At 37.5% G+C, this 11,098-nt stretch overlaps 1 protein-coding gene across 1 annotated transcript; it reads left to right on the plus strand.

Annotated features, from left to right (window-relative positions):
- The first annotated feature begins 215 nt into the window (after nt 1-215).
- nat8l2 (N-acetyltransferase 8-like 2) lies at nt 216-3,796 on the plus strand. Its single transcript, XM_071903863.2, has 3 exons — nt 216-344; nt 2,499-2,914; nt 3,494-3,796. The coding sequence occupies exons 2-3, from the start codon at nt 2,511-2,513 to the stop codon at nt 3,765-3,767; spliced, it is 678 nt and encodes a 225-aa protein (XP_071759964.2). The 5' UTR covers nt 216-344; nt 2,499-2,510; the 3' UTR covers nt 3,768-3,796.
- The last annotated feature ends 7,302 nt before the right edge of the window (nt 3,797-11,098 follow it).

An 11,098-nucleotide genomic window follows, 5' to 3' on the forward strand; every position in this document is an offset into this window, starting at 1 on the left:
TGCGTGTCTGTGTGTGTAGAGGGGGCACTTAAATGATTAATGGAGTTTAATGACAGGCTAATTTAAAATGTTAGAAAATGGAAACTCACAAGAAGGCTACCTTGTAACCCCCAAAATAGTGTCAGGAACACATTATGTGGGATTTACAGGGCATATGTAAAATACATGTAGGCTACATGCAATTTTCATCCATTTACTCTACTCCCGCCTAGCCTAGCCCACTCCCGTCAACCATGCAGACACCCACTATGGCCCATACGCTGGGTGTGCATATCTAATGAATGAACTTCCTTCCTTGTTGTCAGCCAACACGGTGATCACGGGATTGGATTTTCGGTGAAGCGGTATGTTGCAAGATAAAATGCAGGATTCATCCCAGATTACATACAACGATATGCGGGGGAGGCAGAAGCTATTTGTATTTAGACTTTCCTTAACATGCAAAGACCTTGCTTTTTGCACAGACTGTGAGACATAAGCTAGTTAACTGTTATATGATATGAACCAGTTCCCTGCACTTTGAACCGACATACGAGGAGCCGAAATAACTTCTTTGTGCTGTGACATGGTAATGGCCCTGTGGTTTTAAAGGTAGCCGTCGTTTTCAGGGTAGTCGTCGCCGTGTTTCCAAGCGACTAAAGTAAACTTAGAAATGGGGTCGTTACAGACCGGCTGGTTTAGTCGAGCTGCACTTGCCGGGAGGCTAGTCTTCTTGTCGGTCTGTAATTTTATTGCCCTCGTCGAACTAGCGCTTACAGTATTGGCCTACTCGCACTCATCATCTTTAATAATAGCCTATAGGCTTGATGGAGACAGCGATAATTAAGCTTCTCCAATCCACGCTGTGCTTTACAGACAGCTAAAGTAGCCTACGTTGTTTACTATAGGCTCAGCGGTAGTCCATTGGCTTATATGAAACTGTGCAATGCATCTTCATCATAATAATTTATTCTTCCGCCAAACAATATAGTCCTAGTTCATGTAGAAAAGTAGCCGAACCTTCTATAGAATTTGAATTGAGCTGAACAAAGTGGTTGCTAAGCAACACGTCAGTAGCGGTATGAGTGAGTTAGGTGGTCACGTTATTGGGTATGAGCCAATCAGAGCATAGGAACGGAACTGAGGTTTATAATCATGATTTTAGCATCTGGTTTTGGGAATAATGACAAATCTCGCCTGCTGCCAGGCCTTTAGGGTCTAACCTAACATTTATTTTGCTTATTGTGATTGCAACTACTGCTGTTGAAGTGTCTTATAAAACGTGACAATGACATAGGCTATTTATTTGGTTATTTGGATATCTAATGAGACAACAGCAGACGGCTAGCCCTATAGTAAGTTGGTAAGTAAGTTTAACTTTATTTATATAGCACCTTTCAAAACCGTAGTTACAAAGTGCTGTACAAGAAAGAAAACATAGAATAAAAGCTAAATAAAAGAGTAAAATATACACAACTATAAGTATACATGCACATATACAAAAGTATATACATATACATACACATACATCCTGCATACATGTACACATATATACATACATACATACATGCATATAAACATATCCATGCATGCATACCCATACACAAATATATATGTATATATGTACACACACACATACATACACATACTGTGCACACCCATACTGTGTAGTAGGCAACTCTCCAGTATTAAGAGAACCAAGATTCTAATCTGTAATATCATGATCTAAAGGCCAGAATTGCTCAAATGACACCTGAGGAGGACTGATGATGAGGGTCTTTATTTGACCTTTTACAAAAATTGGAAAACAGGCAGTAGCCCTACTTTTGGAAAATAAATTAACCTCTCATTCAACAGTGAAAATGTTAAGGCTATGCAACCTTCATTAGTATACCCAACAAACAATCTAAGTTGAGAATTCAGTTTACGTCTTGTAGAAAATCTCCATATCTCCAGAAAATTGCCCTGGGTATTCACACATTTTCCATCTTTCTCAGTTGGTTCTCAAACAAACTGTAGATCTGCAATAGTATGATATCAAAGATCAGGGGGTGTGGCAAATACTCTTAGCTGTTTGTTCATGGCTGTAGGGGACAGTAGAATATTAACTAAAAGCTGAACTGTGAAAATGTTAAGGCTATGCAACCTTCATTAGTATACCCAACAAACAATCTAAGTTGAGAATTCACTAAAAACTATTTAAACAGTGAAAATTGGTGTTTCTCTGTAATTATGTGACTAAAAATGTCACTGTCCAAATAAGATTGCTGCATGTTTCCAACATACAGCAGTCCTTCATGATTGATATGTATTTGAAAGGTGACAATATTTTGCTTAAAAAATGCCATAATGTACATTTTACATATACATATACATGTTATTAGCCCATTCTCCATCTTCAATAAACAGCTGTTCAAACAATTGAGAGGTTTTACAATAAAATGATTAAAATAATAAAGCCATACATTATGCAACATTTCATTCAGATATTTCACATGTTTTATTTTGTTGCTTTGCAGTTCCTTCTGGTCATGCAGCTGGTGATCCGTCGGTACCGTCCCTTGGACAAGGACACAGTGCTGACCCTGTTTAGCGATGGCATTCTGGAGCACATCGGCCCATGGTTTCACAACGCCATGACCAGCCCTCTCTACCTCTGCATCACCCTGGGTCTGTGTGCTGCTGGCTACTTCCTGGGCTCGGTGCTGGGGGCCTTGGTGTCAGCAGGAGGCTGGGTGGGCCTGGTCTACTACTGCTGCCACGAGCTGTACACCAGCTATGTCAGGGCCAGACTTCAGACAGACATGCAGGACATCCCTGGGAACTACCTGAGCAGACCGGACGACTGCTTCTGGGTGGCCGAGGCCGAGGTCAACGGGAAGTCCCGGGTCGTGGGTATGGTGGCCGTAGCGGCCAAACAGAACGGGAAGGAAAGGTCAGTAGTGGAAAGAGTACTAGAATGTCCTACTCAAGTAGAAGTACTGTTACTTTGCTGATATTTTACTTAAGTAGAAGTAAAAGTACCAGTGTAAAAATCTACTTTATTAGTAGAAGTAAAAAGTAGGTGAAGTATAGGTAAAATGTACTCAGAGTAAAAGTTACTGAGTTACTTTTTAGAAAAATAAACGCTGTTATTATGTGATCTTTTCCATGCAATTCTAAAAGGATGAGATGGCAGACAAACTTGACTTTTTTAGTTGGAAAATTTGGAAATTACAAAATAAAGTGCATAAACAAAGTCAAGCCAGATTGCTCTTTTCTCTGTGCATGGCTCCATAGTAGGTGAATTTATGTTGATCCAGTTTCTGTTGCTTGTGTAGAGCAATAGAATGTGTACTCTGTAATGGATGTGATTTAAAATGTAGTGAAGTACAATTCTTCAGTAAAAACGTACTGAAGTAAAAGTAAAATCACTGACTTTAAAAAACACTCAAAAAAGTACAAGTACACAAAAAAGCTACTGAATGACAGTAACGTGATTAAATGTAATTAGTTATTTCCACCCTTGGGAAAGGTACGGGGAACTGTTCAGGATGATCATCTCGTCGTCGTGCCGACGGACAGGCCTGGGCTCCAGGCTGGCCCAGACGGCGATTGACTTCTGCAGAGAGCGAGGCTTCTCCAGTGTGATCCTGGAGACCAGCTCCACACAGACTGCCGCTGTGGCGCTCTATGAGAAGATGGGATTCTCCCTCGTCCAATCACACACCACAGCGGAGGCTCCTCATTGGATGGTAATGTTGGCCAGAGTCATGGTTCTGAAAATGGAAAAACGCATACAGGCCTAAAATAACCCTGATCAGGTGCTCTTATTTCCCCCTACACACTCCTTGTTTATTAAGCATGTGAATGGTTAATGCGTGTGTGAGGCTATGTTCAAACAAGCTTGCTGTTTTAGAAATGAACTGATAATAGTTCTGAATGTCAGTTAGGGCAACTAGCAAGAGCCTCTCAGTACGCTGAGATGTGATGTCACTTGATTGATCATAATGTTTTAAACATGACACACTGTTGTTCTTATTAGGAAACTGGACCAAGATTCTCTTTACTGTATAAATGTAATGTTTGTGAGAAAATAGGAATTATTTTCACCTGTACTGTGATTTTATTTCACATCAGTAAATCTTTCATCATCAATCATACTGTCAATGCAAATGTTATTATTTACATTTCATTATTTTTTCACATTAAAAGATGCAAAAAGAGGTAAGAAATAAAACCACTCCTAAATGTTACCGTATAATAGCGGTGTGTATTGTTTTTGCACATTTTTCCCTCTCCTTCATCCACATTTAAAGATGGTGCTTCATCATTCAATCATTTATTATCATTGTCAAATTAAATACTTTGTACTATAATATTGTACTATAGCAGTAAAACACAGGGAATTTTGCTTTGATCATCATTGCATGTGCTTATACTATCTGCTCAATAGAAAGTGAAAAAGACACAAAGAATTGCAACAGTTAACATGTTTCACTTTCTAAAATCCCACCCCTGAACATGCAGCAACCCAGCAGCCCTTCTTCATCTTGCATAAAGAGAAACCATGGTTTAAAGGGTAGTCATGGCAATAGTGCATCAGTACTCTCATTGCTATATATAGATAACTCCAGACTCTAATGGAAGCCATAGCACATGTAATAGTCTCATAAAAATCAGTTTGTTCTCATGCAGCTTTGGTAGAATGTGTTACGGGAATCTTAAACAAGTCTGTTGTTTTGACACTGAGTACATAATACCAGATGTTGACACACTATCATGTTGATGGAAATGTCTCTGTCACCACACCAGGAGTTTCAGATGTTATCGCATGCTGTGTCTTCAAGATTCTGAGCTAAAATGTATTAAAATGTAACAAAAAAATGTAGAAGCATTGATTCAGTATTTTGACTGTGAAAACCAGAGGTGTGTCCAAGTCAACTTAGTTTGAGTCAAAAGTCAGTCTCAAGTCCAGTCCCAAGTCTAAATGTAGAACGCCAAGCCAAGTCAGAACAAATCAAGAGTCCAGTATCAATTTAATTTCTTAAGAAAACAAAATATCTAGGACTTTTCAATGCAATATGGTTTTAATAGGATAAAAACTTTGAGTTTGATTTATATAATCAGTTTCAACTTCAATAAGTTAAATCATTCCATACAAATTCAGAAAACAGAATTTAAATTCAGTCGTCTGGTGGAACAAATCTCATCACTTTCAGTCTAAATCATTTACACAAACACAAGATCTTTTGTCAAGACTTTAGAAACCTTTTCAAGTCATCAAAGTTCAAGTCAAAGTCAAGTCCCAAGTCACCAGAACCAAAGTCAAGTCTCAAGTATTCTCTTCATACATTGAGTCAAGTCTCAGGCAATTAAAATTGTGACTCAAGTCTGCCTCAAGTCCAAGTCATGTGACTCAAGTCCCAACCTCTGGTGAAACATGGCCAAGATGTTATTTCAGGTAATACTGCTGTAACCAGGAAGTGTTATCAGATTAGTACAAGCTGTAGCCTATTCTAATTGATAAACAGCAGAGGGCACCATTGATCTAAGTAACATAGAAACACTGAAAGAAACTCTGTTAGGCCAACTGATAGAAGTTGGTATTTGCTGGATTGCAAAAAACATAATTATGAAATCATAATAATTATAATAATTATAATATATTAAAGTATATGGAAACATTACAAGTACCAAGGTGCACCTGGATGTGGTGAAGGTGGACCAGTCCAAAATCTTGCCTGATGTACCAGGGACAGATGACACAATGGAAATAATGGTGCAAATTTATTGTGTTATCCTGATAGTTTAACTACATAAAGAGGTGAATATAAAAGGTAAAAAAAATATTATGTAGCACATCCCACAGAAAGCTTACAGAAGTTACAGTGATGCGCAGACCCAAATATTAGCTAACTTAGTTTTAGTTTGAACAGACTGTGTTCAAAGCACCCTAACTATCCCTGTAGCTTTTCCTTGATTTTTCCACCAAAAAAGAAAGTCTGTAAGGGAAATCAAGGGGATGTTTTTTTTTGTTTGTTTGTTTTTTTGAGAATATCTGAATGCAGCCATAGTTGTGTCTGAGCGCCCCCTAGTGGCACCATAATGCATAAACTCAAGGCACTGGCTAGGGTGGGATGCTCAGTCCTCAGGTTCACTTGACTGTCTCATGCATTATCATCTCAAAGCAAAAAAAAAAAAAAAAAAAAAAGCCTCTTAAGAACAGGAGTACTGATCTAAGATGAGTGTCATGCCTGTTCAAGCATGCATGCTCATATAAGAGATACATGCACGTGTGACACATAACATCTCTCGCATACACAATTTATGTTTTTTGCTCCTTTTTGTATGTAATCTGTAGTCATGTGGTTGCTAATTATATAGCAGATCATCATATTCTGTCCACCCTCATCAATAATCCATCCTCATGATTTTAGTTCCTTCCACATACAGTATAAGCACAAGAAAACACCATGGGAATGCCACAATCACCAAGATGGCAATAACCATATAATTATCTTTGTTCTCAACTTTTTTGTATTTTGGACATCTTTGAGCAAGATGAGCATTCCTTTGGGACTCTTCATAGATATTTTAGATGTGACAGACTGACCAATGTATGGCACTGATATGATTTACTTTCAATAAAGTATATGCAATAAAGTATATGTAATAAATGTCAGTGAAGTATGTAAAAAAATCTTAGTTTGACAGTTTAGGGTTTGTTCCTTAGAGATCAAAACATGCAATCCTGCCCAGTGGGACACCTGTAACAAACGTAACTGGATATTGTAGCTTTTACAGAATCTGCACTGTGGTTATTGCAGATAATACAGACTCTTTAAGGCTTCACCAGCTCATGTATTCAATGTAGACAGTGTGAAACTGTATGTTACATTGTGTTCTAGCCCTGGGAATTCTTGAGCTGGTTTTTGGCTGATAGAGCAAAGACAGCATCGGCAATACAACTGATTGTTATGCAATCAATTGTTCTAAAATCCTCATAATGTCTTAAAGCCATTTAAATTCTTAATTTCCCCTCAATATTAACTTATCAAGACACAAATAGCCTTTTCTGGAACAGTTTATTTCATTGTAAAGCATGAACTTGAAACTCCTTGATATGTAAAGACTTTTAGCTTCTAGTGAAGTCCTTTTCTTCCAGAATCCAAACTGAATGGGGAATTTCACTTAAAACTGACTTTTAAGTTCAATCAGTGTAGTGTAGCAGCAACGCAAAATGTGTTTAATCTATTCTATTCTATTCTATTAGGTCAGTCTATGATTATAGTAATATGTTCTTAAAATCAACTGCATGGCCTGAGTTGAAAGAACATTTCACAGGTATTTTCCTGAGTTGTACTCATGTTAAATATTTAGAATTATGGAAAAATAGATGGTTAATATAAGTAGAGGAACATGAAATAAAATCTTCTTTCAACCCTGTCAGTGTAAGTTGAAGATGTTATAGGAGTACATTTTTCTTGCTCTTGAGTGCTCATAAGTCAAAAGTTAGAAACAACAGAAAAAAAAATTGGGACATTTTTGGAAGATGTCTACTTTAGTAAAATAACAACCTAAAAGTTCATTTAATCAAAATCCCCTTTTTTACTTCTATCATTCTGCTTGTCTGTGTGTGTAGCCCCTCTCCTTCAGTGAGAACCCTACACACATTACAATAAATATTTGTCATAGTTGGGAAGCTACCAAAGGGAACTATAAGTATCACTTACAGTTGTCATAAAAAATGACTTCTAAACATCTGACTATTACGTTCCCTTAGGAAGCAGGCATGTCATACTGTAAGTTATACATATCTAGTAGCTACACTGCAAAAAAATTCCCAACCTAGCATGTAATGTACACTTGTATTGACTCTTAAAGTTGTATTTCTGGTAAAGCAAGTGTGAAAAAGATCATTTCACTTGATTTCAATACAGTTTCACTTGTTTCTTTCTTGAAATGAGGTAGATTACCAAGATCATGTCACTTCAAAAAATTTAATTAGTTTGCATTTGAAACAATTGGAATTATCTAAGCCCATAGATTTTTGTCCCCTTGTTTTAAGAAAAATAAGATGCTGAGGCTCGATACTCATTTTTTTGCAGTGTGCATGATCCTGAACAGTTAACATTATGAACAAAACAAGTTACCTAGCTACGTCCCAATGTGCCCAACAGATGCCAGCTTGGAAAATAAAACATTTACACACACATACCCATGCCATGTGTTTTTTGTGCTGATTAATACAAACGGCAAAAAAGACCAGTCAACAACTCTCCTAACAGGATAGAAGTCTGTTGTCTCCCTTTCAAAAATATATTGGCTCTGTTGAACCAACACAACTGTATTATATTCACCCTATTCATTATCACCCTAAAACCTCTGTATCTGGTTGGTGAGTTCATGTAACACTTGATGAGCATTTACCTTCTCACTAAGCCTGTTAAGAAATCACTGCGTTCACATGGAGTATACTATAAGAAATCTCATATTTGATATTTTCATCCCATTTTCCTACTTTAGTTCCAAACATTTGGCAGAAACACTGGTTGAATGTTTTGTTTTTCTAATGCCCTAATTTTAAGTTCTCAGCGTCAGCACTTTTATTTATTTGTTTCTTGTTGTGTACACAGGATCCACCTGTGAATGAGAGCCTTGCTGTCAACGTGAGTTCCCAGTTTACATATAGATTATGACTGTATACATGAATGAATTGATGGCGGCGCTTCTTCCACTCAGAGACACGGGCAGAAGACAATTACCTTGATAACAGTTTATTGGTTCTTAAGTGCCACTTTCTCCCTCAGAGCATCTCCAGTACATCTCTCTGATCCTTCAAAGCCCACTCTTCACATCCCTGTGCCCACAAAACCAACACATGACACTTGTTTTGAGTTCATCTCTACACACATTTTAGGTGAATGACACTTGGCAGCTTTCCAAAGCAAAGAGTGCGGTTGAGAAACCAAGGGTAAAGTTACTCCTGCCTGTGTTATAACACTTGGCAGTGTTTTTGTGTGCTCTATCTGCCCGTCAAAGGCTTTGAGTTCAAAACTTGTGAAAAAGCCAAACATGATGGCAATACTGAATCTGTGTCGGTGTTGAAGCAGCTGAAGGGACAAACACATCAAGGTTGGTACCGTTAAAGGCCTTGCATGAAAGTCAACACGCAGCATGACTGTGTGATATTATCCAAGGAGGGGGAAGCTGTTTTCATACTGCACCTTTACACTCACACCACAATCTTATCATTTCAAAATGGGCAAATTATTACTCAAAACAAATTTATCTGGATGAATATTGTACTTTTTCAATACCATGTTTTACCACACATTACTACATGCTACACGAGTTTTTCTGACTCACATTATTATTTGAGATTCTGCACAATCTCACAAATGTAAAATGAACAGAAAATAATGAAGCGCTTGGGAGAAGATGATTGGCTTGTAATTTAAAATTGTATAAAATCAGACATCAAAATAATTTCTGATGTTTGTTCAAATATGAAGCATCATCACCACAGTCTGGCCAGTGTATCTGTTTCCTGAAGGCCACCAGCCTGTCGGTCTTCACTATTTATCCAACCAGCGCCTCTGCTTGCTCTGTTCTGTAAAACAGGGTTTGGGTAAATTCAGAATTGAATTTTGAAAAGCTGCTGAGTTTCAATGCAGTTCTTGAATTTTGAAGTTTTAAGGCAACACAGGAAAGAATTTGAATTGAATGAGGAAGACTTGAATTAATTGAAATTAGTAATTCACATATGGCGTGTGATATCATATTTGCTCTATTCAGAATTGTTTTTGTTTGTTTGTTTGTTTTGTCATTTAAGAAGACGATAATTTGATTCAAGAAAGTCGGGAATAGAAACAGTGGAAACCTTACTTTAATCCTGTGTTTGCCGGGGACCAAATATTTTCTCTGAGTGTGATTTTGTGATTCTGAGATGCACCATTGACTTCCAAGAAGTCTGGACCTGCGTAAGATGGATACAAAAATATTCATTCTCTATTCATTTCTACTTTCAAATCAAGTTCCTATTTATTTTTATTTTTTTTATCAATTCAAACTCACTTTCAATTCGCTGGATTTGATATTTGAATGTGTACATTTGCTGGAATGTTAATGTGAAAATTCTGAATGGCCCCAACACTACGGCAGAAGATTTTGTCCATGTAATCTGCTTTGTCTTACAATTTCTGTTCTTAAAGCGAGAGTCTTTCCTTGATAAATTTGGTTTGAGTTGCCTCATCATGAAGGCACAACATCATTTTAATTTCTCTCCATTAAACTGATGATAGTCGCTCCATCCAATAAACATAACCAACACCTACATTCCCATAGGAAAGATCTGTTGCTTAACATCACCTTTTCTCTGGAGAAATGCAGCACATCTCAATACTGTATTCATTTAAGATCATTTGATAAATAGATGTATATAGATTATATATATAGATTTGAAATATAGACAAATACGAAAAGCATGATATCTCTTTTGCAGATGGCCACACTCATAGACTATTGATAGATTTCTGAGATGTTTCTCCTCACTGATCCATTAGAGACTTAGTATTAGAATTTCAGAAGTATGAGAAAATGGTCAAAATCTCACACTGACTTTAAATGAAACTCATCTATGTTCAGAAGAAATAAATGAGAGGAAGAGGAGATCTCATTCAGGATATTGCCTTCCTCTGGGTTTACATTTTCGGCATTTTAATTAAACGTATGAGGAGATTAATCCCTCAACCCAACCAGAGGGTGGCATAGGTGGGTCATCATCTGACACCAGATATGGCAGAGACCAAAAACACAAAAAAAAATGTTGTCCTAATATAGTCTCCCTCAGTCAGAAAAGAGGAGAATGAGAACTGAAGTTGCGTTTCCCAGCAAAAGAAGCATCATAGGCATCGGTTTGTCATTTTGTCCAACAAGTGGAACAACGGTTATGACTTCACAACAAGCTACTAGACACAATGCCCTGGCAGAAGTCCTCTAATGACACAAAGAGAGAGAACACATGCACGCGTACACACACGCACACACACACACACACGCATACACACACAAACACACTCGAACACACAGCTGTGTTCTCTTACACACACGCTCTTACACACAAGTGTGTAAGAGC

The sequence above is a fragment of the Centroberyx gerrardi genome, chromosome 5 (assembly GCF_048128805.1).
Source record: "Centroberyx gerrardi isolate f3 chromosome 5, fCenGer3.hap1.cur.20231027, whole genome shotgun sequence".
NCBI classification, from domain to species: domain Eukaryota; kingdom Metazoa; phylum Chordata; class Actinopteri; order Beryciformes; family Berycidae; genus Centroberyx; species Centroberyx gerrardi.

Coding starts and splice junctions, on each gene's coding strand:
- nat8l2 (XM_071903863.2), top strand. CDS start 2,511: ATGCAGCTGGTGATCCGTCGGTACCGTCCCTTGGACAAGGACACAGTG. Junction 2,915..3,493: donor AAACAGAACGGGAAGGAAAG/GTCAGTAGTGGA, acceptor CCCTTGGGAAAG/GTACGGGGAACTGTTCAGGA.